General features: G+C 53.5%; 1 protein-coding gene across 1 annotated transcript in view; it reads right to left on the bottom strand.

The window, feature by feature from the left end:
• Positions 1-404: 404 nt before the first annotated feature.
• The window catches only part of SLC1A7 (solute carrier family 1 member 7), a 59,474-nt gene continuing 33,244 nt past the window's right edge, over positions 405-26,634 (bottom strand). Inside the window, exons 4-12 of the mRNA XM_006149413.1 lie at positions 24,371-24,586; positions 13,537-13,579; positions 10,269-10,491; positions 6,480-6,579; positions 5,576-5,809; positions 3,136-3,330; positions 2,192-2,326; positions 1,154-1,256; positions 405-623 (exon numbers count right to left, since the gene is read on the bottom strand). Of these exons, the coding sequence (XP_006149475.1) occupies positions 405-623; positions 1,154-1,256; positions 2,192-2,326; positions 3,136-3,330; positions 5,576-5,809; positions 6,480-6,579; positions 10,269-10,491; positions 13,537-13,579; positions 24,371-24,586 (1,468 nt within the window). The remainder of the gene's footprint in view (positions 624-1,153; positions 1,257-2,191; positions 2,327-3,135; positions 3,331-5,575; positions 5,810-6,479; positions 6,580-10,268; positions 10,492-13,536; positions 13,580-24,370; positions 24,587-26,634) is intronic.

The following is a 26,634-nucleotide window of genomic DNA, read 5'->3' as shown; positions in this document are numbered from 1 at the left end:
GTGGGGGCTCTTGGAAGAAACAGGGCCTCTCTTCAGTCGCCCTCCAAGAGAGTGGCCAGGACTTGAAAACCTCCTGGCCCTGACATTACTCTCTCAAGACCTTGGGCAAGTGCTTTCAGCTCTGAGTTTCAAGTTTGCCATTCAGAAAGTGGGCCCAACGGCCCAGCTTGCTGCCCTCAGGTGCACCTGGGGGAAACGGTCGGAGCCAGGCTTGGACCATGTCAGGCCCTTCGTCTCTGGCTGGGGTTGCTACACACAGCCTTTCCCCATCAAGTGGGATAATTCCCAGCCTCTCAAGGTAGAAGAACGTGTGGGCCTGGCCTGTCGGCTGCTCAGGAGAGCAGGTGAGTTGTCATCTGAGCCCTGACCCTGAGGCCTGGGCTGGCCCCTGGAGCTCTGCAGACTCAGACGTTGGTCTCAAGCTCGCTGATCTCAATGGTGCAGTGGTCCAGACTGGCAGCGCCCAGCTCCTCATCTTGCTCCACCTGCACTGGGATGTGGTGGGGGCAGGTGGGGCCCAGGGTCAGCTCTGAGGCCCCGGCTATGCTCTTCACGCAACCATTCTGCTGGGTTGACACGATCTCCTGGAGGCTCACTGGCTGGGTCTCGCAAGGCAGCAGTTTCTAGAAATGGGAAACAGGCCCTGATAGCAGCAGGGGGCACTGAGGTTGGACACTAGTGGGGACTAACAGTCAGTGTTGCAGTACAAGCTCAGGGCTGGGAACTGCAAGGTGCATTTTCCTGCAGACATACTGTGCAACTGTGCAGGCCACAGAGTCTCTCTGGGCTCGTGTCCAGCCAGGTGGCTTCCCTGCCTGAGCCTCAGCTTCTTCTCCTGTGTGGGGATGGCCTACTATGCACGGGTCTAGAAGGAGGCCTGAGGAGCATACAGGCCGCACAGATGGCCAGTGTGCGAATGACTGTCTAGCGGGACAGGGCCCTCCCCACACTGGAGCACTAGCTCCGTGAGGGGAGGGGATTTGATCCTGTTTGTTCCTGTTGCTCCTTTTGCGTCTAGAGCAGTGCCAGCCATGATGGGTGCCCAGAACACAGATATCAGAGGGACAGTCACCCCTGTTACAAGTGGAGAGCACTACCCCACTGGTGGGTGGAAGATCTAGTGCTCTCCCGCCCCCTGGCTCTGGGCTCTCACCTCAGCAGCCATGTTCCGAGCGAAGTCCTTCCGGCAGATGTGGGCCATGATCCCCGCGGCCAGCGCATCACCCAGCACGTTAATCATGGTGCGGAAACGGTCCCTGGTGAGCCAAGGAGGGTGGCGGGTGAGCTGCGGGCCCTTCAAGGAGAGCTGGAGGAAGGCAGTGCTCCTCTGGACACAGCAGCAGCAGCTCATGACAGTGACTAGCTGGCCAGGGGAGGCCGTTTCCCAGTCCCCACTCCACCCTGTTCCCTTTGGTGGTATGAGTCAGGTCAATGTAGGGCTGGCTTCATGAGCGTGCGGCTCCACACTTGGAAGGGCTGAGCCTGGCTGAATGCTCTGCTTTCATGGATTCTTTCTCTCTTTTTTTTCTTTTTTTACGAATTATTTATTGGGACCAGTAGATGGTGTAATGGTTATGTCACTAGACTCCCACGTAGTCGACTGTGGTTCGAGTCCCAGAACTGGCGGCTTAAAACTCACGCCAGGCATGTACGTACCCAAGATCCTAAGAGAAAAATAGAGGAGAAGGAACTGCAGCGTGGCCGTCCTCGCAGGGGGTGATTTCTTACTTTCTGTTCTCTCTCCAGTGAGTGCACATGCCCTATAGCACAAATCTCTCTCTCTCTCAAAAAATGATTTATTTAATTTTATTTATTTTTTAAATTTTTAAATTCATTGTCATTATTTTATTTTATTTTTTGAAGTTGATCAGAGATGAGAGAGAGAGAAAGAGAGAGAGAGAGAGAGAGAGAGAGAGAGAAAGGAGGAGAGTGACAAGCACACTGCCAGGTTTGGGACTTGAACCGCAGTCAGCCATGTGGGAGCGCAGCCGCCTTAACCACCATGCCATCTGCTGGCCCCTATTTATTAATCTTTTTATTTTTAGAGAGAGAGATTTTTGCTCTCGGGCCAGAGAGAATGCAGATCATAGCTGTTCATCTGGGCTATGAAGATGTGGCAAGGACTCAGCTCCTTACCCTGATGGCCTAGGCCCCTCCCCAGGGACACAGCTGTGGGAGGAAGTCCACTCACAGAGCCCAGTCCACAGCGATGATGAGGGTGATGTCGTCGGTGGGCAGTCCCACGGAGGTGAGCACGATGACCATGGTGACGAGCCCGGCCTGGGGAATACCAGCTGCCCCAATGCTGGCTGCGGTGGCCGTGATGCTGCAGGAGGTAGGGAGGGGCGAGGAGGAAAGGAGGGAGCGGGCACACTGTCAGGCTCCGGCTCGAAGGAGCAGGCCCGAACGTGTTGGCTTATGGGCTGTGGTTGCCAGGGGGGACACCACATCAGGGAGCTCCCGCTGCATGTCCCTGCTCAAGGTGCTGCAGCCCCGTGGCCTCTGGGATGGATCTGTGGAAACCCTTGCCTCCAGAGGTGTGCCTTGGTGGTTCCAAGGAGCTGTGGTTTTTTTTTTTTTAGAGATTTTCACTATAGAGCATGTGTGCTCTTTGGAGAGACAGAGAGAGACAGACAGTGAGAAATCAACCCCCAGGGGGGATGGCCACGCCACAATCCCTTCTCCTCCATTCTCCTCTTGGGATCTTGGGCACGCATGCACATGCACCCATTGTGAGTTTCAGCCACCGGGTCTGGGACTCGAACCACGGTTGACTACACAGGAGTCCAGTGACATAGCCATTACATCATCTGCTGGCTCCAGGAAACAGTATTTATAAGGAGTTACCTGGAGATTCTGATTGTTCACCAGCACAGCTCTGTCCAGCTTCCCCTGGGTCTGGTCTCCAGGGCCAGACTTGTGTGCTGGCCTGACAGTGGGGCTTCCCGTCAGCCTCTGCCCCAACCCTGGCACCCTTTCCTTGGCTCAAGCCACATCAGTGGCCCTCCACTGTCCTCAGTCCCACCCTAGGCCTCTGCTCGCCCTGTGTGTGCCTGCATGGCCCTCTCCAGAGGCCAGGTTCACGCCCAGTCCCGGGCTGGCTTGCCATCCCGCAGGGTGTGGGGCGAGACGCACCTGATGGTGATGAGCTGGCCAAAGTCCAGATCGTAGTTGTTGACCTGCGCTATGAAGATGGCAGCCACAGCCTCATAGAGCGCGGTGCCGTCCATGTTGATGGTGGCGCCCACGGGCAGCACAAAGCGTGCGATGCGCCGGTCGATGTGGTTGTTCTCCAACAGGCACTTGAAGGTGATGGGCAGTGTGGCAGAGCTGCGGGCAGAGGGGCCGGAGTCTGCCCACCGTCCTCCTCCAGGGTGGCGGCGGCCCACCACGGGGAGGATGGGTAGGCTGCAGGGCATGTGCGCATGCACACGTGTGGGCTGCTCAGGGCAGGAAGGAGTCAGTGAGTGTCACAGGGTGCCTACTATGTGCCCCGCGCTGGGCTAGGTCTGGCTTGAGTATTCCCATGAGGGAGGAACCAGAGTCCATTTCCCAGATGAAAAAACTAAAGCCCAAAAGGGCAGAGGGGGCTGGTCCAAAGTTACACTGCTGTGCCAAGAGTAACAGGGACTTCAGAAAATCTGTGGAGGGGCCAGCAGATGGCATAATGGTTACATTCGGCGGTTCAAGTCCTGGACCCGGTGGCTTCAAACTCACACTTGGCATGTGTGCGCGTGTGCCCAAGATCCTGGGAGGAGAGTGGAGGAGAAGGGATTGTGGTGTGGCCATCCCCCTTGGTGGGGGGGATCTCTCTCTCTTTTTCTGTCTCTTTGGTGAGTGCACATGCCCTATAGCAAAAATCTCTCTCAAAAAAAAATTGTGAAAAATAGAATTAAAGTATGAATTTATTTTGGTGCAAAACAACTTTGAAACCCATGCATGAATTTTTCATACTATGCATTTTTCATGAACTTTTGAAGCCCTCGCTACAGGAAGTGGTGAATGGCAGGCGCTTCGGGCCAGACTGACTTGGGTTTCAATTCCAGCTTCTGTCTAAGGACTCTGGCAAGATCTTTAACCTGTGTGCTTTAGTTGTCCCAAATAGCACCTAGATTACAGAGCTATTAGGAGGATTACACGACTAAGTGCTGGGGACATCGGGCATCGGGCGGCGTGGGTCCTCAGGCCCTGGTGTGTGTTCTTGCCGTCGCTGTGTTACGGGAGCTCCTGCTGGTGGTGCAGGGACTAAACCTCAGACGTGAGGCCCCTGCTTCTCCCACAAGCCACTTCTGGGAGCCCTGGACATGCTGGTCCTGCTGTTGGGGGGCGGAGACGGGCAGGGCTGGCACCCCTCTACCCCGACCTTGGCACTGGTGGGTGTTCCTGGACTGTGGCTTCTGGCTTTTCTTCATTGGGCTTGCTCCTCCCGAGTCCCGTGGGCAGTGGGGCTGCCAAGGGCAAGTCCTGTGTCTACCAGGGTAGGAGGCCTGTGGGCATTTACACACTGGGCCGCTGAGGCCCAGGCGAGAGAAGGCCGCCAGGGCTGGAGGGAGGGGCGAGGCCTTGGGGGCCGGAAAGGCACACTCAGGCGTCTGTGATCGCCTCCATGTGGGGCCTGGGTGCTCACTGTGGGGCGAGAAGCCCCTTTCTTCACAAGGCTGGCTGCCCGGAGAGTGGCTTTTTCCTTGCTCCCCTAGCCAGCCGCCCAGCTTGCTCAACTCCAGCTCCCTGCGGTCCCTGCGCTCCACTGGCTGGGGCTCTGGGAGGCCAGGTGCGATCATCCGGCCCAGATCCAGTCTCCCCCTCTGTGCATTGCCTCAACGAACCTCCACGGCAACCTAGGAGGGAGAGGCTAAAAACTCCCAGCCAGGCTGGTCCTGTAGCCTAGTGGTTAAGGGAGCCTCATCCCACTGTGGCTGACTGTAGTTTGAATCTCAGTCCAGGCAGTTTGAAAAGCATGCCGAGTGCCTGTGCACGCATACCCCCAAATCCTGATAGGATGGAGAAGGGATTGCAGCGTGACCACACCCCATGCGGATGCGCTCTCCCTTTCTCTCTCTCAGGCAAGCGCATGTAGTCCCTGGAGATTTGAAAGGGACACGGGGAGACTCCCCTCTGTGTGTACGAAGATTGATACAGAGGTTAAGTGAGGGCCCGCAGACACAGGAAGTGGGCGCTGGAACTGTCCGGCCACACTGCCAAGGCAGTAGCAGAGTACCCAGCCAGGACGTCCCAGGGACAGTAAGAGGCCCCAGGCCCCGACAGTGCAGAGCCTGACCCAACAGAAGCAGCAGGTGGCGGCAAAAATGCCCAGTGCGTGGACATGAACACCCATCCGGATTCAGTGAATGCTGGGGGTGGTGGGTGCTCAGGAAGGGGAATCCTTGAGGGCTGAATCAGGCAGCTGGGGTCTTAAACATTAATTCCCCCAGGTAAGTCTTCTTACCATAGCCCATAGCTGTCCCCGAGCTGCTGAAGGGGCCGTATCAATTCTGCCTGTGGGCAAATGATGGCCGGCCAGGTGGACAGAGTACAACCCCTGGCCCACTTCCCCACCCACTGTGGTGAGGACTACCTGGAGGAGGTGGCTAGTGCGATGAGCAGGGCCTGCAGGATGCCGCGGATGAAGACGATGGGGTTCTTCTTGGTGATGAAGAAGTAGAGCAGGGGCAGGATGAAGAGGCCGTGCACCACCAGCCCGCACACCACGGTGATGGAGTAGAAGCCCAGCTTCTTTCCTACGGCCCGCGGGTCGTCCATCTCTAGGATCTTGCCGGCGATGAGGAACACAATGCCAAAGGGGAAATACCTGAGGGCAGGGCAGTGGGCTCAGGTGCCAGGCAGGCGAGGGGCCCACCCTGGCCCTGGCACCACACTGCCACATGGCTGTACCCTCCCAGAGTTTCCCAGGGATCACGTGAGGACTAAGTGCAGCCGACGGTCTGGGCTGCCCAGGGACCCTGCCTTGTTAACACCATCACCCTCAACCTCCTCACCCCTGCCTCTGAGGAGTCCCCCTGCCTTCGGAAGGCTCCCACCTCAGCCCCAGCAGTGATACAACTTCGGTGGCTGACTGTAGGCAGGCTGCTGCCCATCTGAGCTGTGGCTGGACTGGAAGATTCCTACGGTCTGAACTCCGAACTGAGGCGTGGCAGCTGGTGCTCACTTCTAGGGGTTCTTTTCTCCAAAAACTGAGCTGGCGAGGCTCCATGCGATGGGGAAACTGAGGCCAGGAGTGCAGCAGAGCCAGCCTGAGCTCTGAGCTCCTGTCCACGCTGGGCCAGAAGTGGCAGGCCCAGAGCTGGGGATCCAGGAAAATGTGTCACTCTAGAGGCCCTGAGCCCAGGGCTAAGCCTCATGAAGAACTTCCCACAATGCTCCTGGGACAGCAGAGGATGGAGAACGGCGTCCCTCCATCCTCCTGGGACTGGCAGGGGCTGGGAGGGTGAAAGGGGACCCCCCCCTCCGATGAGGCTTACCACACAGCCACCGCTACGATCTTCATGACGGACTCATTGAGGCACTGGCAGAAGCTGACCAGGGGGATCCCATTGTTACCCATGCGGCCCAGCATGATGCCTGCAGGGGCAGAGACACAGCAGTGCATGACGGGTGCACCAGGTCAGGCACAGGCATGCTGGTGGCAAAGCAAGGACAGCCCCACAGGCCCATGCAGCTTGCAGCCCCTGCTGACGTCCAGGGCATGCAACCATTGCTGAGCTCCCTGCAGCCTCAGGCCCCACCTGGCCTGAGCCCGTCCCTCCCTCCCACCTGCTGGCCTTGTCCATCCTCACAGTGCTCAGACACTGCTGGCCATGGGCCACAGGTCAGTGACTAGAATAGGTCACACGTGTCACCACACAGAGCAGGGCCTCTGCCTGCAACACTGGCTGGACTTGGGAGCCCAGCCCCGCGCTCCTTGCAAATGCCCCATTTTTTTCTTCCCCATCTCGGCTCTTGCTGATTCCTTCCGATGATTTATGACAACTTGGAAGTGCTATTTCTTGTTTTTCTGCCTTCTTGGGGTTAGCGAGAACTATATCTCTTTGGCTGGTCCATGGTAGGTGCCCAGTTGTAATTTCTGAAGGAATGAATGACGACCTAAGCCCTTCCCGGAAGCCCTTGAGACAGTGACTACTGGCTGCTGTTCCTTCTGGTGAGACAAAAATGTGTCACGGAGCACACATGAAATTCACTGTCACAGTGCTCAGAGAGGCACTCTGACTGGCTCAGCCGGAGAGGGTCCAGGCAGGGATTCAAACCTTGGCCTGTGGGACTACAGAGAAGCGCCTTTGCCCTGTTCCAGGAAGCCTGAGCCTACTGGGTACTCAGAGTAGCTATGCTGTGGTGATGGAGTGAGGGGAGGTTTGCAGGGGTGGGCAGGAAAGGCCACCACTAGAGGTAACCTGGCTGACGTGGACACAGCGTCCCCATGCTGGTCCTCTCCCTCCCCAGGCTATCCCCGCCCCGCCTCAGCCTCCACTTGATTTCTCTGGGGCGTCCGAGGACTCTGGCTGGATGGGAACCAGCCTGCATGGATGGGCGCGGCAGTGGGGTTCCCGCACAGGCACTAGCCACAGCCAATGCCAGGGAGGAGGTGAGGAGAGGAGGCTGGGACGAGGCGCCAAGCAAGCCCTGCTCAGGCTGGCCCCATGGCTGGTGGTTAAGGCAGCTGGATGCCACATGGCCTGTGGTTCAAGTCTCAGACCCAGCAGCTTGAGAGACATGCTGGGTAAGTGTGCGTGCATGCCCATAACGTCGAGAAGAGGGAGAAATGCAGGAAAAGGGATCATGCTTTCGCTTCTTCCTCTCTCCCTGTCTCTCTCTGGCAAGCACACACCCCTTCTAGCCACGGTGGGGAGGAGGGGTGGTGGTGGTGGGGGGAAGCCCTTCTCTGAGCAGCTGTACAGCAATGTTGGCATGGCAGACACGGGCTCTGCAGACGGAAGTGGGTACACACGGAAGTGGGCACACGCAGGCCACTTGGCACGTACGCATGAATCCGCTGGTGCCGGGCAGTTACACACCCTTGGTAAACACTGAGGGGTTGAGTGGAAGGGCCTCACAGGCTTCTTTAGCACTGACGTCCTGTCACATGTCCCCATCCCTAAGAGGTGTGGGTGGGGACGGGAAGAATGTTCAGGACTGGGACCACCTGTCAGATGTGCTAAGACATGCCCCCGACACTGACCACTGCACTGTGGACACTGAGGTCCTGGCCCCTCGTGTGCCTGGAGTTTTGGCCAAGATGAGAAGAGCTCCGTGATCCAGATCACCTACCCACCATCGCGACACAGGTCTTTGCGAGGGCCTGCTCTACCCGGGCCCTGCAGTGTGGATGGAGGTGGACCCCGGGGGTGGACGGAGAAGCCGGCACGTCTCTGCCTGCACACAGCTGCCAAGCGGACACCAGAGTCACACGATGAGATAACTGCCACAGGACCCGGTGGCCGTGAGTAACAGGGCAGTGGCTGGGGTGGGCCCTAGCCTGCAGGGGAGACTTCCCTGAGGGCATGATGCTTGTGGGGAGGCCTCCAAGGATAAGAAAAGGCGGAGGGGAGTGAAGAGGAAGGGTCCAGAGACAGGTCCACGAGCAGAAAGGCAGCAGGGCTGGGGCGTGGCGAGGCCTGCGAGGAGATGCAGGGGTCTGCAGCCGAGGTATGGGGCTTGGCTTTGTGACCTTCTTTTTTTTTTTTTTGAGAGGTTTTCACTATAGGGCGCGTGCGCTCGCCAGACAGAGAGAGACATAGAGACAGAAAGCGAGAAATCACCCCCCAGGGGGGATGGTCACGCCACAATCCCTTCTCCTCCATTCTCCTCTCGGGATCTTGGGCACGCACGCACATGCGCTCGGCATGAGTTTTAAGTCACCAGGTCCGGGACGCGAACCGCGGTCGACTATGTGGGAGTCCAGCGACATAGCCATTACGCTAACTGCTGGTTCCCGGCTTTGTGACCTTCTGAAGGGACACACCAGAGGGCATAAGAGTGGAAGGTGCAGGGGACTCTTTTTTAAAAAGTTTTATTTATTATTAATAACATTTTAAATTTGCTCTAGGACATGGGGTGCTCACCAGAGAGAGAAAGAGGGCAGGTGAGAAAGCAAGCCACCAGGTCCAAGACTTGAACCGTGATTGGCCATGTAGGAGTCCAGCGCTTCAACCACCACGCCACCTGTTGGCTCCAGCAAGGTATTTTTTAGGCAGCTTTTGTAGAAACCAAGTGAGCCTTCAACTAGGGGGGTAGCAGTGGGCAGAGAAAATACACAGATGGGAGGGAGATTTTGGACTAGACCTGACAGGGCTAGGACATGGGGCAGAGGCAGAGGGCGAGGTAGGAAGTGACTCCCAGATTTCTTCATGAGCAACCAGATGGGAGGCTTCGCACAGGAGGAGAAAGCCCCATGGGATAGTCAAGGTGGCAGAAGCTGGCAGTCTTCAGGCTCCCCGGGCAGGCTGGTGCAACCTTAGAACAAGACTCGCAATGCCCCTGTGGTAGACCAGAAGCACAGGCCCAGGACAAACAAGCTAGATTGTTCTGGAAGGGCTGGCTCTGTCCTCAAGAAGGAAAAAGCTTTTGTGTGTTTGGGGGCAGGGGCACGGCAGGGAGAGACATACCCATAGGTTTTGGGGGGTCTGAGGCTATATAGTTTGGGGGTCCTCTTGAGGAAAAATACAAACATTTTTAAAAGTGAGGAGGCCCTGAATCCTGAGTTTTATAGCTTCATAGTAAATTGCCTATGGTTGAGACCTTGGTGACCCAAAGTAAAATGGCAAAGGGAAGGGGGTCTCCAGGGAGGCTGACTGTGAGCCCCAAGAAGTGGCACATGGGTCCGAGGAGCAAGGCCACCAGTGAGAAGCCACTGTGGTTCGAGGGGGCTGAAGGGATGAGGGCTGTCTATAAACAGTGATAGTTTCCATTCTTTATTGTCAACAGCCTACTCCCCCTTCTCTCCAGATCTCAGTGAAACGTCTAGAACAGGCTGCTAGGAGGGGCTGGGGGGTGCCAAAGGAGACAGTGGGCCCCTGGAGGCAAACCAGCACCCTGAGACAGGAAGCCCTGGTGAAGAGCCACTGTGGGGCTGGATATAACCTCAGAATGGGGACCCACTAGTCTATTGGCTAAAAAAAAAAAAAGGGCCCGGGGGGTATTGGCTAGTAAAGCAAAGAGGCCCTGGAGGTCTGGGAGACGCCAGGTTGGGAAGACAATGGCTGGAGGGATGCGGCGCGAGGCTCCAGGCGCTGCTGGGGCAGGTGGGGTGCACATACCCATAGTGGCCGAGAAGAAGACGATGCCCAGCACGTTCATGCCTTCACTGGTGCCAGGCTCTGACTTGTAAATGACCTCTGGCGGCGGGGTCAGGTCCAGGGCGAAGTTCTGCACACGGGAGCCATTCTCCTCCTGGACCCCGTAGATGAGGATCCGTCGAGGAAAGGCCTCCTCCGCAGGCACCTTGGGGGACTTGACAACCGGGGTGGTCTTGGTTCGGTACTGGTGGGCGACACCCCAGTCAGGAAGAAGTCAGGACCAAGAGTTATTAATATCAATAACAACAACAACAGCTCTTAAAAGCACGTCTGTATCCACTCGTACCTCATTTAATTGACAGTGACCTTGTGAAGGAGGCAAAGCAGGCGTTCTTACTGATATTTCCCCAAAAAGAACATGGAAATTCCTTCGTGCATCTTCCTCATGACCCAGCCATGCCTCCCTCCAGTCCTAGGTCCTTTTTTCCTTCTAGGCATTGTTACCCTATCCGGGTCTCCGTTTAGCCATGGGCCAACTCTTCGTCTAGCCAGATAATCCTCCACTCACCCACCCACCCCCTTCCAGCCCTCATTACTCATCCACCTGCAGCCAGCTGGCCCTGTCGCCCTCGATGGAAACATGGGCCTTCTCCGGAAAGAGTCAGTGTGCCTCAAACCTTGGTGATAAAAGGAGCTCAACTGCGAATGAACCACCCGAGCCGCCAGCCTTTTGTCCTCTGCCCCCAGGGTGTCCCGGGCCTCTCCCTCTCACTCCTCAGGTACTGGGAGTCCATCCAAGGGAGTCTCCCATCTTCTCAAACATCACAGTGTCAGTAAGGTAAGCCACGGGGGTTGTAGGATGGGGACCACTTGGGAAGTATTGAAGGCCTAAAGTCTGTGCTTTGATTTCCTTATCTGTAATATGGGATCACAGTAATAACTACCGGATTGGATCAAATGAGACACCATATACAACGTGCCTGGCACAGTCAGCTGGCACGCGGCAAGCCCTGTGAGAACATTACCGCTCTCCTCGCCGTTCAGTGTTGAGCACCTGTACTGGCTGCTGCACACAGAAAACTCTCAGGGGCCTGCAGGTGGCATGGTGGTTGGGGTGCTGGACTCTCACATGGCCGATGGCAGTTTGAGCCCCGGACCTTGCTTTCTCACTTTCCCTCTCTCTCTTTCTCTGTCTCTCTCTGGTGAGAGCATGTGCTCTATAACAGATTTTTAAAATAACAATAATAAGTAAAAATTAAAGAGAACAAAAACTGGGTTGGACATGATTTCTAGTCTGACTGTCTTAGGGAGACTTACAGATGTAAGTGGCTAACTCTACCTGAGTTAGCTTCACAAATATGGGGACATTTGATTTGGGTCTTGAAGGATGGGTAGGAGTTTGCCGAAAGAAAGAGGATATTTCAGTCAGGTATAAGGTAGAACCATATTCTCTCTCTCTTTCTGTCTCTCTCTTACCTTCAACAATCCCCCATTGCAACTAGAAAAAATCCAAACTCCCTAACTTAACATTCAGTGCCCTTCATAATCAGGCGAATTTCCTAGGTGAAGACCTCAAGGTGTCAGAGGGAAGCAGTGATCAGCAGTCACAGCTACTGATTTTGCAGTCTCCTCTCCAACCTGCAGCCACCTCCTGTATCCCCCAGAGACAACATGGGCCCAGCCCAGGGAGAGGTCAGGAACTGCTTGCTGGACTTAGCCAACCAACCAGCCAGCATTTTTAGGGGGAAGGAATCAGAAATCATTAGACGTGCAGAGACTGGTGCACGGGATGTTCACCACCGTTCTAAGAAGGCACCTTGGAAAACAACCTACAGGACCCCTGGATGGGGGATGGCAGATAACTGTGAGTAAGCGAGGGGGGAGGGGGAACAAAAGCAAGATGCAAACTGTCTATGCCTGATGATCCTAGTCTTATTTATTTATTTAGGAGAGGTTATTGCTATAGGGCGTGTGCGCTCGCCAGAAAGACAGAGACAGAAAGATAGAAAGCGAGAAATCACCCCCCCGGGGTGGGGGATGGCCACACCGCAATCCCCTCTCCTCCATTCTTCTCTTGGAATCTTGGGTATGCACGCACACGCGCCCCATGTGAGTTTAAGCCACTGGGTCCGGGACTTGAACTGTGATCGACTCCATGGGAGTCCAGTGATATAGCCATTACACCAACTGTTGGTACCATCCTAGTTTTATTTTTAAAAATATATTTATGTGGAGGGGAAAAAAAAAAGACTAGAAGCACAACACCTGCTACCACGTTGCTAAGCACTGGAACCTGGGCTGACTTTTTATTTTCTGCTTTGTACTTATTAGTGTTTTCTTAAATCTCTACAGTGAACATTGTTAGTCTTCTTACTAGAGAGAGAGAGAGCAAAAATAAGATTACTCTTTAAAAGAAAGAGAAAACAGTTTTAGAAGCCAGATAGGCATGAGTTTACCTCTTAGCTTTGTCATTTTAAAAAACTTATTTATTTAATTTTATTTGTTATTATTATTTTCTAATTTGATGAGAGAGAGAGAGAGAGAAAGTGAGAAAGCAAGCTGCCAGGTCAGTCAGCCACATAGGATTCCAGCACCCTTAACCACCATTCCACCTGCTGGTCCCAACTTTTTATTTTTTAAAGAGAGATGTTTGCTATAGGGTGCTTGTGCTTACTGGAGAGACACAGAGAGAGAGAGAGACAGAAAGCGAGAAGCCACCCTGCAGGAGGGATGACCGTGCTGCAATCCCTTCTTCTCCATTCTCCTTTTGGGATTTTGGGCATGCATGCACACACGTCTGGCATGAGTTTCAAACCTTCAACTCCGGGACTTGAACCATGGTCGGCCATGTGGGAATGGTCACCAGTAATGGTTACGCCATCTGCTGGTCCCTTAGCTTTGTCATTAATTAGTGGTATAATCTTGGGCAAATCGTTTACTCCTCTGAGACTCAGTTTCCTCATCCAGGAAATGGGCTAAGCTCACCCACAGGGCAGGCTAGTGAGGTGGGCCTGGGAGCACCTGTGTGGAACCGAGTCCTGCAGACATGCACTCAAGACTTCCCTCCACCCCTACTGTTTTCTTCGTGGAAAACTGGAACCCAGAAGAGGAGCGCGGCCACGGGAGGCTCAGCGGACCCAGGTCCCCTGACTTCCCCTCCCCTCTAGCATCCCATCTCTGGCAGACAGGGAGACTGGTTGGGCAAACCTATTGCTTTCCTGCTGGACCCAGGCTGGCCCTTCCTGCCAGCTGCCCCCCTCTCCTTTGCAATGCCCAGGGACCCACTTACCTGTTTGAATGTGGCTTCCACCAGGTTGGCCGGGAACATGTTCCTGGGAAGAAAGTCAGCAATTGAAGAATCTCAGCGCCCAGGGCAAGAGGGACCTTAGGTCAGGCCCTTGGGGTTATCTGAACACCTGGCTTGGCAGTCAAGGTTTTCCAGGAGCCAGCCCCCCAGTCATGCCTGTCTATGCCAGCTGCCTCTCCAAACCCCAGTACTAATGGTTCCCTAATGAGGCCTGCTCTTTTTTCCAACTCCAGGTTTTTGTCCACATTGCTCCCTCCGCCTGGAGTGCCCTGCCTGCTTCTCCTCAAATCAATCACAGGTCAAGTGCCACTTCTTCTGGCTAGTCCTCTCTGACTACCCCAGAGGGTCCTTCTGTGTGTTTGGCTCACCTATGGGCTGCCATGCTGCAGTGTGGTCACTGGTTAGTCTGCCTCCTCCTTGAAGTCTGGGCTTGGCTGTTCATATCTTATCTGAGAGGTCTGACACTGGCCCTGGCACATAAGTGGATCATTACCTTCATTAATACTTTTTCATAAAGCTAAAGGTGGAGGAGGTCTTGTTCTACCAGATATGAAAACATACTACAAAGGTGTAATTGTCAGAACAGTGTGGCACAGACACAGCCATGGCCAGAACGATCAACACATGGCACCAACCAGCCAGCATTTATAAGGGAGACAGATCCCAGCACAGCTAAATATTCATATTTGAGAAAAGTTGCTTCTCTAATCAGACAGGAAATGCATAATTAACCATAGGATACTGGACAGCTGGCAAACTATTTGAAAAAATAGAAATTAGATCCTTATTTCATGCCCCACATCAAAATAAATTCTGGATGTTTAAAGAATTAAGTTTTGGGACCAGCAGGTGGTGTGGTGGTTAAGGCGCTGGACACTCCCACATGGCTGACCAGGGTTCGAGTCCTGAATCTGGTGGCTTGCTTTCTCGCTTCTTCTCTCTCTCTCACTCTCAACGTCTCTCTCTCTCTGGTCAAATTAAAAAGTAAATGAATGAAAAGAAAAATAAATAAATAAATAAATAAAATAATTATTAAAAAAAAAAGAATTAAGTTTCTTTTTTTAAAAAAAATGAAACTATTTAAAGCTAGATGAAATATAGGCTACTATTTTATCAGCTCTCAGAATATGGAAGAACTCTTTTTTAAAATGTTATTCACCATTATTATTATTATTATTAAATTTGCTATACAGCATGCGTGTTCACGAGAGAGAGAGAGAGAGAGAAAGAGAGAGAGAGAGAGAGAAAGTGAGAAAGCAAGCAGCCAGATCTGAGCCTTGAACCACTGTGGGCCATGTGGGAATCTAGCACCACAGCCACCATGCAACCTGACGGCCCTGGAAGGATTTTGTAAGAACAAGATGAACAATACAAAATCAACAGGTTTTACTACATTATAATTTAAAAATTAGCCGGGTCCATCGGCATGTGCCTGTAGTCTCAGTTACTTGAGAGGTTGAAGTAGGAAGATCTCAAGTTCAAGACCAGCTTGAACACTATAGCAAGACACTGTATCTAAAAAAGTAATTAAGAAGTTCCTAAGTCCAATATAGCCTCCTGGATTAGCTCCTGGAACAGAATGGAAGAACTTTAGTGGGAAAACTGATAAAATCCCAAACTGGCGAAATCCAGATAAGTAATTTACTTACTAGTGCTATACCCATGTAGTTACTTTTGACAAATGTGTCATCATATGTAAGATGCTAATATCAAAGGAAGCCAGGTGACGGGTGTACGGACACTCTACAGCATCGTTGCAATTTTTCCATAAACCTAAAGTTATGCTCTAATGAAAAGCTAAAAAAAATGAAGCAACTCTCTAAGAGATTTCAGTGCAAATAAAATGAAAAAGCAAGAGACAGACCGAGGAACCTGTAAGAGCAAGCATTATCGTCCTCCGCCTAATACATACATCTTTACAAATCCAGTCCTTGTTTCTGGGCCCACTGTTCGTCTCTCTCACCTGCAGATCAGTTCTCTGGAGGACAGAGACTTCCGTTTTGTTCTGCCCCAGCACCCAGAAGAGGACCCCCTATGTAACAAGCACACAGGAAATACTTGCTGTGTAAACCAATGGGCCACAGAAACATTCGTACCCAATGGGAAATGGGAAAGAGAGGACCAGGCACTTCATTTCACAGACGGAAAAATGTAAATGGCCAAAAAACCTGGCAGAAAATGTTCAGTTTTATCAATGTAGTAAAGACAGTCTCACCTGCCAAACTGGCAAAGTAGGTTTGAAAATGACAATACATCACGCTGAGGGGTTTGATGAGAGGGGCGCTTTCCTGTGGTTTGGGCACCAATCTTCCTCTAAAGCAATTTAGCAATTCATGTGGAGAGTCTTAAAAACGTCTGTATCTTTGTCTTTTTTAAGAAAGGTTTTTGCCAGAGGGCGTGTGTGCTCACCAGAAAGGAGAAAGCGAAAGAGAAAGTGAGAAATCATGCGCCCGTGGGGTTGGCCACGTCATAATCCCTTCTCCTCCATTCTTCTCCTGGGATTTTGGGCACACATGCACACATGCCTGGAGTGAATTTCAAGCCAGTGGGTCCCAGACTTGAACCGGAGTAGGCCATATGGGAGTCCAGCGCCTTAACCACCATGCCACCTGCTGGCCCCTGTGTGTTTGTCTTTACAATCCCCCTCTCGGAGTCTATTTGTGATCAGAAGTGCTAACAATGATTTTCGTTCACGTGCTTGCACTTCCTCCAACAGACCTCACGCTCACGCGGCCTCCTCTACGTGGATCGCCCGCCCACTCACTTGTGTTCTTGGCAAATCTCTTCTCGCCTTCTAAGACTCAGCTCACACGTGCCTGGAGTCTATCTATGGAGATGAGTGTGTATCCTTCCTTAACTTCACGCCCCAGCAGTTGGAAGCACACGCTGTCATTTTTCATGTTGCTAAAATACAGGCTCAGCACGTACACGGCAGGAGAAAGAGGGTCCAGAAAGAGACACGGAGGCAGGACCCTGGTGAAGTACGGACCTGGCTGTGTTGTGACCCAGCCATGTCTTCCCGCTGATTTCAGCTTGCGTACCAGGGAGAGAGGCAGCAGAGGCCGGATCTGGATCTCAGAAGCGTGATTCAGACTTTCTTCCATGGGTTATAGGCAGATTTCTGGCTCTGTAATGACCACACTGCCTGCAAGGACTTTGACATCAAGTAGACCCGAAGCCCCAGAGCCAGAGTTACCTAGGGGCTTGCAATGGCCTGCCGGGGTGCAATGGTCCTCCTGCCCAGGCGTTTATGGCCAGAGTAGAGGATGTTAAATAGTTTGAAGATCTTCCCTGGCTATAGCTCTGGGGTTGAGGAGGGTGGGTCAAGGGCCTTACAATGTTTCCTAATGACATTTAGAGAGAAGTCTGCTTCAGCTTGAGCAGAAATTAAGAACATTCAGAAGAGTGCAAGAAACCAAATGGAATTTACATCTAGTATGTATTGTTTCTTTGCAATTTCTTATAACACTACATTAACTTAAAATATGGGCTGTAGCAGGGACAGCTAGTTGCCTACCCAGTCTCCACTCTCTTCTATTTCCTCAGGAACGGAGGCCCCAAGATGTATGGGCACCAACAAGGCCCTGCCGGCAAACCCAGTGGGGCAGCTTTTAAAATATAAGTGGGAGTGGGGGGGATGCTTCCTGCCAAACTCCTGAAGAAGTGTCCATTCAGCCAGGACCCTTCGATCTTCTCCTCCCACTTTCCTCTCTCTGCCTGGAATCCAGACGTGATAGCTAGAGCAGAAACAATGTTCCTGGACCCTGAGACACCGTGATGATGAAGGCCAGGTGCTGAGATGGAGAGCACACAGACGTGAAGAGAATGTGCGTCCTGGTGCCCAGCTGCCTGCCCCGGACTGCTTATTCGGGAGGAAATAGAAACTTTTACCTTCCTTAAGCCTTCGCTGTTTCAGGTTTAAGTAACAGCCAAAAGTAATTCCTATCAGTGAACCCCGTAGATTTTAATCAATAATTTTACTTTTAGCCTGTGGCTCGGTGGCTAAAAGAGTCAGATCCCACATGGCAGACCACATAGTTCGAATCCTAGTGCTGGTGGCTTGAAAAACACGCCAGGTGCATGAGTGTGGGGGCCTAAAATCCTAAAAGGGGGCATGGAGAAAAAGGAGTTATGGTGTGGCCTTGCCCCATGGGAAGTGCCTTTTCCCTCTCCACTGCCCCCTGGCAAGCACAAGTACCCTCTGGCAAATTAAAAAACAACAACAACAACAACAACAAAACACCCATATATATGTATATAGATAGATAGATATACGTTTGATTACTAAATGGGAAGATTATATTTTTCTTTCAGTTTTGGACACCGTGGGAAGCCTTCCTGCTTGTCCCCTGAGGCCTATGTCCTTAGGTGGCAGCTGCATGAAAAAGTGGCAGGTTGAGCCTGGGAGAGGGGAACAGCCCAGCCTATCAGACACTGCACACTCAGCCGGGGCCTCCCCTCACATTCCTGGGGCAGGGCCAGAGTCCTCCTTTCCCCTCCCCTCCTCCCTTACGATTTGTAAATCCTCACGATGAATCCAAACTCACCCCTAACCCCACATCGTAGACCCCGAAGGTAGGAATCATCCCTTTCAGACAGTTCCTGAGAACTTCGTCCAAGCCCTGAGAGGGTAACTGAAAGCTATAAATAGACCAAGTCATTACTTAATCTCTCTGGTGTTTTAATAAGATTGGAAAAAAAGCACAGAAGGGGCCGGCTCTGATTACTGTCGCGCCTGGGTTTTTCTCTGGGAGGTTGCGTTGTGAGTGGACATCAGTTTTCTGGACCCCCCACTTGGAGCCCTGGCGGGTCATCCGGGGACACGGGCTGCTGGGTTCCTCTGGAGTCATCTTTGAGACAAGGACACGTCTTTGCCCCCATGAGGTGTGCCAAGGGGCCTTCCCTGGGCAGTTGACTTCTTGTCTTTCAGACTTGTTTTGTTTGTTCATTTCTTTCTTTTCTTTTTCCTTCTTTTTTTCTTTTCTTTTCTTTTTCTTTTTCTTTTTTTTTTTTGAGAGAGATTTTTGGTATAGGTCACATGCATTTGCCAGAGAGACAGAGACAGAAGGCGAGAAATCACCCCTGGGAAGGATGGCCACGCTGCAATCCCTTCTCCATTCTCTTCTCAGGATCTTGGGCACGCATGCACACATGCCCAATGTGTTTTAAGCTGCTGGATCTGGGACTCGAACCACGGTTGACTATGTGGAAGTCCAGCAGCATAACCATTACACCATCTGCTGGTCCCTGTTCATTTATTTTGCCAGAGGTTGTAAGCACTTACCAGGTTGGGGGGGAGGGGTGGGTGAAAGACTTCCCCCCAGGGGGCATGGTCAAGCTGCAATCTCTTCTTCTCCATCTCTCTCTCCTTTCAGGATTGTGGGTACACATGCACACGCATCTGGCATGTTTCTCAAGCTGCCAGATCTGGAACTTGAACCATGCAGTTGGCCATGTGGGATCCAGTTGCCTTAACCACTATGGAACTGGCCTTGGGCTTCTCTTTTGCCACAGCTGTCCCCAGTCCTTAGTTCCCTACCCTGGTCATTCGTGTTCTCATCCAGTCACCAACAATGGGTGAGTACCAACTCTGAGCCAGAGCAGGGCCGAGGCCCCTGTGCCCTCACTGCCAGTGTCCTCATTTTCTACACAGCCTCTCAGGGAGTCAGAAAGTGGCCGCTCAGTGCTCCCTGTGTGCTAGTTGGTGAAGAGCTCTGAAGCAGGGCTTGTATTTACTGCCCGGCCCCTGCCCCCTAGCTCCCAGCACCAGTCCCAATCCAGAGCAGGTGCTTACCAAGGGTGGGCTGAATGGAAGTGCTGCCCACCCTCCCCCAGGCCACCCTAGGCCTCCAGTCGCATCTGCATCCACTCTGCTCTTCTCACACCTAGCAGCTTGCCAATTGCACTCATGGTCTTTGGGCTTGGGCTCTGCCCTGTTCCTGCTTCCCAGGAGCCACCTCCAGAAGTTTCTGCTCACACCCTGCAGCCTCCTCACTGGCAGGTAGGCCTTTGTGTTTCAGCACCATAGAGCTAGAAGGGACCTTGAAAATCACAGGGGAAACTGAGGCCTGAGAGGGAGGCTGGCCTGTGCAGGGTCACGCAGGGACTTATCGGCAGAGCTCAGGTGAGGGGTGCGGGTGTCCTAAGTTCTTGTTCCCTGTCACCCCAAGAAGTGTGCAATCTCTCCTGCAGATTCCCCCCACTCTGACAGAAAAATGACCAATCACTTGGCTTTTTGTAAAAGCTTGGGGGCAGGGTAGGGCTGAGAGGCACTTCTGAGGTGGAGTGGGAGGAGGAGCCTGGATTTCCACTGAGGCCAGGAAGTCTCTGGAACGTTTGACGCCGAACCCCCAGCCCCTGAGCAGGGGGAGGCTGTGGTGGGGAGGCTGCAGCAGGGCTCCCTGGGCACCAACTCCTTCCACCACGTGGAAAGTCTGCTTTGAATCATGGGCTCCAAGAAATGATGAATCATAGTCACCAAATCCTAGAAATAACGGGTCTTAGAAATGAGGTTTCTCAAAATTCCCCTTTGACGGGCTCCAGGAGATTTGCTCTCTCAGTTTTCCTTTCACCACTCTGCTGGCTCCTGCTCCAAACTCTGCCCAGATTCCAATGTGACTGTGGACCAAGGCCCATCCAGGGCCACCTGCTGGGCACATTCTCCATAGACCATTCCAGCTCCTCCCAGGACTTCAGACTCCACCCTCCAATAAGCCTCATCCCCCGTGTGGATCCGGCAAGCACGGAGTCCCCACTCTGCCAGGTGCTAATCTAGCTCCAAAATTTGGCAGGGAGAAGGTGTTTAAACATCTGGCCCTTGGGCCAGCACATAGCATGGTGCTTAAAGTGGTGGACCCCACAGGCTGTCCATGGTTCGAGTCCCAGAGCTGGCAGCTTGCTTTCTCACTTTCTCTCTCTCACTGGTCAAATTTTTAAAAAATTAATAATAATAATAATAATAATAATCCATAAAATAAAATAATTCCTTTTTTTTTTTTGAGAGGTTTTTCTTTTTGCTATAGGGCACGTGCGCTCGCCAGACAGACAGAGATACAGAGAGACAGAAAGCGAGAAATCACTCCCTAGGGGAGTCCAGAGACATAGCCATTACACTAACTGCTGGTCCCAAAATAAAATAATTCTTAACAAAAATAAAAAGAGGGGCCAGCAGTTGGCATGGTAGTTAAGGCGCTGGATTCTCACATGGCCGGCCACCATTCAAGTCCTGGACTTGGGGGCTTGCTTTCTCGCTCTTTCTCTTTGTCTCTCTCTGGTCAAATTGAAGAAGAAGAAAAAGAAGAAATTAAAAAAAAAATCTAGTCCTCAGGGAGAATATTATACTCCTGCGAGGGTGCAAGAAAAAGAAGGAAAGAAATACGTAAGGTAGTGATAAAGTGGACGAAAAAGTGGAGGAGAGTGGAGAAGTGCACCAAGAGGAGATAAGAGAGAGAGAGCCTGGGAGGCCCCTCTGAGGAGGAGGCACCGGGCAGAGCCCTAACTGCAGTGACGGGAGGTGCCAGGTGCTCTCTGCAGGAAGGCGCTCCAGACACAGCAGTGACCCCTGCACAGGAGGCCAGAGTGGCTGCAGTGGGGACCGACGAGAAGTCGGGGCTGAGTGAGCAGTGGCAGTCACAGCCTGTGAGGCAGCGAGCACTCTGATGTGGTCACAGCGCGAGGAGTGTGTGCTGGTTTCAGGGAGGACCCAGTGACCGCCGTGATGAGAACGGATCGTAGGGGAGCAGAGAGAAGACCGACACTCGAGTGGGAGAAGATGGTGTAAGGGGCAGAGGGGGACAGAGGGCCTCCATTTGGGATACGATTTGAAGGTGGAGCTGAAGAGATTTGCTGAGGAACTGGCTGCAGGATATGAGAGACATCAGACCAGGGGCTGAGAAAAGAGCAGAATTATAAGGAACATCAAGTTTAGCTCAGATGTGGAATGTCGAGATGCCTTTAGACAACTGTGTGTGAGAGTCTGGAATTCAGGGGAGAGGTTTCCAGGCTGGGAACAAAGCTTGGTTTTGTTTTAAGTGCCCACGTGCAGAGGAATTCTAAGCCGTGGTATTGGATGAAGTAGCCACGTGGAGTAAGTGTGGACGGAACAGACCCTTAGGAGAGACCCATATAGCAGGAACAAAATCACAAGCATTCTTAGGATCCATGGTTCATCACACGCTTAAAGCATTGAAGAGAACCCGGAGAGAATGGCAGCTTGATTACAATGATGGCCCCGATTCCAGGACTCTCTCTGTCTCATGGCACTGTGGTTCCTGCCCACCGAGTCTGGGTCAGCCACACGTCTTCCTCTGGCCGAGACAATGTTAGTGGACTTGTGGAAAAACACTTGCAAGTTTCTATTTCCTGTCTTGCTCCTTCATCTTAAGAAAATGCCCAGGCTAGACCTTACCATGTAGTGAATCCAGGCTGGCCTGCTGGGCTATAAATACCCAAGGCTCACAGCTGGGCCTTCCCGAGACCAGCTGTTCTCCAGCTGAGCCACTAGCTGCATGCAGACACACAAGTGAGCTCCGTCCAAATCAGCTGAAGCTTCTAGTTGACCTGTTGACTTGTGGTTGTCATTTTAAACCATTAAGTCTTGGGATGGTTTGTTATGCAGCAGTAACTAATTGATACAGAGCAAAAAAATTTCTTTAGAGAGAAGGAGGGATGCTGTGTGCTGGGTATCTATCCCTGGGGGCCAGGAAGGAGAGGAATGTTTCTCCTTAACTTTAAGCCAAGAGAACTACTCAGAGGCCTTGGCTTGTGTCCCCTAGGATTTAAAGAATGTAGGGGCGAGTGCCTGACCCATATCCAAAGGCCCTGGGAAAGGCCTGCACTTCCAGCCAGGATGTGTTCCCATATACTTCCCATGGGCCAGATGTGGACCTGGTAGAACCTGGACTCTGTCCAAAGAGGGGTGAAGTGACTCTAGCAGAGGAGGTGACCAGAGGCCAGGCCTGCGGAGGGCATTGCAAGCAGCCAGATGGAACAAAGATCACCTGAGTCAAGGGGAGAGAAACCAGTGACAGGAGGGGCTCCAAGGAGCCAATGAGAGCATCCCTAAAAAACGGAGCTGGCAAGCAGTCCTCCAGCTCACCCTGTCTCTAAGGAAAGAGGACCTCCCGGCCTCTCCCTGCCTCTCGTCCTACTGCTCCAACCCTGGGGCTAGCAGCAGGGGGGCAGGTGAGAAGAAAGAGAAACAGATTCCCCACCACTCTCTCCCCACTGCAGTTTCCAAGTCTGAAGCAGATCCAGAAGGCTAAGACAGGACTAGTCTTCTATCAGGCAAATCCGAAGCTTTAAGACTAGTCAGGACTGGACTTCCTGTATCTGAAAATGACTACTAGACAATGGGAGGAACTAGAATGGGTCCCCAGAGCGAGTCTAATGGGGTAGCCCATCGAGGCCAGCAGGCCATTTCCAGGGTGGTGCCGTTCCAGGCTGTCCCAGCGCTGGCTGACTGCACTCACGCTGTCTCACGCTGTCCTGAGCGGGCCCCCTCCGCCCTTAGGGTCGTGCCTCTATTGCGGTGACTTCCTAACCTTCATCTCCAGCTCAGACTCTCTCACAAGGTTCAGATCTGTCATTCTCTGCTCTGGCTCCATCCATGGCTGGGTGATGATACCACCGTCTACTCAGACCTGAAAACTTCGTGTGAATGATCAGCATCCCCCTCCTCCACTCTCGTGGCACTCTCGCCTCCTGCTGAGGTGTCGCCTGTGTAGCCCTGCAGCCTGCCTCCACTCCATCTGTGGGCCCTTGCCCTGGCCCTGGCCCCGGCTCTGTCCTCCACTTCTCTTCCCTCCCACTCCGATCCACGCCACTGGCCACCAGACGAGCCGTCTGAATCGATCGTGGCACTCCTCTGTGAAGACCCACTCCCCACAGCCTTCGGGACAAGCACAGCCTCTGGCCTGGTTCACAATGGCTGGTCTGGCCCCAGCCGAATTCTCCAGCACCAATTCCCACTGCCCTCCTCACACCTGCTGCTCCAGCCACACCGAGTGGGTGATGGCTCCTCCCCTCCACCCTCTCAGCTCAGGCTTCTGGGCTCTGCACCCTCACCTTGCCTGTCTGTTCCTGGGTCCTTCTCTCCTACAGGACTCTGACCGCTTGTCCAGAGCAAGGGCCATGTCTGTGTTTCCTGGTCCAGGCCTGGCACAGGCACTGGTGACGGGGAGGCTTGAAGGACAGGAGAGGTGACTGGCAGGGTGTCTTGGGGATGGGCTTGGAGGAAGACGTATAGGCCGCGTGTCTGGCACTTTCTTGGGGAAGTGGGCCCAGGTCCCTGAAACTGGCTGCCATACGACAGGAGTTGCTCCTTAGGCACAGGCCCTGTCCTGCCCTGTCAGACAGGCCAGGGCTGACTCCTGGCTGCAGGACCCGGCTGCCGGATGACCCTGGAAAAGCCATGTCACCTCCTTGAGCTTTATTTCCTCACCTATAAAAACGGGACCAATAACTGCTCCCACCTCAGAGGCCAGGAGGGCACAGCCGCTCCTGAGAACACTCATTGATACCTGCTCCGTACCAGGCAGAGGGGCAGACCCTGTCCTGCCCTCCAGGTGCCCCCGCCTGGTGGGCAGACGACACAGTGTGAGCCCACGGGTGTCCCGTGGAAGCAGAGACCGTGTCACCGGCTTCAGTCCACTAGGTTGATCATGGCCTCTGCACGACCTCGTGTCCTCCCCGCCCCATGCCCTATCTTGTCCTCTGGTAGCCCCGTGGGGCTCTGTGGAACAGGGCTGGGCCTGTGAAGCCCATGCCCCCCAGCCGGGCACGGCATTCCCGAGTGGGTATGGGTGGTGGGCATTACCGGATGAGGTCCAGCAGGGCATCAGCTGAGCTCATGATGGGCTTCCCGTTCTGCTCCAGTGTCTCCTTCTGGGCCGCCCCACCCGGGTGGATGGCGGAGACCATGATGATGCCCACGATGACAGCCACGAAGGTGGTCCATAGGTAGTACGACACGGTGAGGATGCCCAGGCGGCTGGAGGTCTTGGCATCCAGAGAAGCGAGGCCGGACATCAAGCTGGGAGGGTGAGGAGAGTCAGAGTCTGTGTGGGGAGCCCTGGGCCTGGCCAGCACTCGGGCGTGTCCACCCTGGGCCCTCCCAGCATGCACAGCACCCTCCCGGTGCTCCAGGGTGTCTTTCTCCCAGTGGCCAGTCCTGAGGATCCTTCCAGCACCTCTGCTCTGCTGCCCGCCATGCCAGGGTCACACTATGACCTTTGTGTGTGCTGTTTGCTCCCCTTGAGGCCCTCTTGGAGGCCCCCTCACTCACCTAACTCCTACCGGCCAACCAAGACCAAGGTCAGCATCACCTCTTGGTCTTTTTACTACCTGCCTCTCCCCAGGCTTAGGAGCCCATTCCAGGCCTCCTCTTTCAGGATCCTGGATGTCACTGTCTGTCTCTCAAGGCGCATGAAGAAGGGACAGTGTTGCCTTCTCTGTGGGTCCCCAGTGCCCAGCACGAGCAGGTGGTGACTGCAGGCTTGCTGAATGAAATACGAGTGAGGGATGAGGGGAGTCAGAGCCCCGAGCTGGGCATTGGTGACCTGGGTCCCAGCTCTATATCGCCAAGTGAAAGGGGCCCTGGGCCCCCCGAACTCTAATACAGCTCTGAGAGGTGCTGGCCTGGGCCTGGACTCCCCTAAGGCAGGTGGTATGGAGGGGGCTTTGGGTCTCTCTCCTCTCAGCCCCCACCCAGCCTCTCTGCCCACAGGGAGAGTTCAGCCCCAGAGCTTCTCCTCTGGGGGCTGTTGTGGAGGGTGCGTTGGGGTGAGGGGTGGGTTAGAGATTAATTAAGGAAATGTTCGTGCTTTGCTTTGCTGCCAAATGGATTTTTCCCCAAAGCCCTTTCATTCTTTCAGATACAGGAAGTATTTGTGTGGTTTTAATCACGTAAACAAGAGCAGATAATCCCGCCACGCTCCTCTCATCACTAGACGGCACACAGCAGCAGCCAGCCCAGCATCGCCCCCCTCCCCTGCTGGTAGCCACTGCCTGAGTGCCCTGCTCCCCTGCCACTGTAGCAACCTCTTCTGTTAAGATTAGTTTAAGGGTCTCTTCCTTCAGGAAGCCTTCCTTGACCACCAAGCTGAATGAAGGCCCCTTCTCTGGGCTCCCACAGTCCTCTGTCCCAGTCGCCACCTCACTGACTGTTCATGGCCTCCAGGGATGGGCCTGGGTTTGACTCAATGGCGGGACTGCAGAGACAGGGACAGGCTGGCCAGAGCATGGCTGGTAGCAGTTGCTGAATGGCGCGAGTGAATGAGGGAGCCCATGTTTACAACCTCTGCTCATTCTCATCTGCCAGGATGCCATATGTTAGTGATGGGCTTAGGGTGGGACTCCGCCTAAATCCCCAAGGGGCCCTAATGGGATTGTGCAGCCAGCGGAAATGGAAGCTGCCCTGAGGTCATATTCAAGGGAGAGATTATCCCAGGTCGGGACCAGCACGTCCACCCAGGGCCAAAGTCCTCCACCACAACAGAATTCCCCGTTAAGCCGAAGACCTGGGCTGCAGGGAAGCCAGGCTTGAGGTCACACAGCCTGCCTGTGGTGAGCTGGATCCGAACTCAGGCCGGACAGGCCTCTTCATTCATGTATTTATTCAGACCTTCAGTACCTGCTCACTTCATGCCGCGCCCCGTGCCCACAGAAAGAAAGCGGAAGCTGCCCCTGACCTCCAGGAGTTCTAACCTGTCAGGGATGGGGAAGGAGACAGACAAGGACACCAGGACACAAGTGAACCCAAGAAACTACTGAACAATGTGGGCATACCAGAACCGCAGGGGGAAAACACACTGGGCGCGTGTGCACGCATGCCCAAAATTCTGAGAGGAGAATGGAGGAAAAGGGATGTGGTCTGGCCATACTCCCTTGGGGGTGATCTCTCTTTCTCTCTCTGTCTCTGTCTCTCTCTGGTGAATGCACACAACAAAAAACTGAAAAACAAAAAACAAGCACAGAGTCTGGCAGGTAGCATGCAGCTAAGACACTGGACTCCACCTGGTTGATCGAGGTTCAAGTCCCAAACCTGCAGATTGCATTCTCACTTTCCCTTTCTCTCTCTCT

The sequence above is a fragment of the Tupaia chinensis genome, unplaced genomic scaffold (genome assembly GCF_000334495.1).
Source record: "Tupaia chinensis unplaced genomic scaffold, TupChi_1.0 Scaffold000259_1, whole genome shotgun sequence".
Taxonomy (NCBI): Eukaryota; Metazoa; Chordata; class Mammalia; order Scandentia; family Tupaiidae; genus Tupaia; species Tupaia belangeri.
The sequence above is the reverse complement of the archived record's forward strand: the minus strand, read 5'-3'. Positions and strand labels throughout refer to the sequence as shown.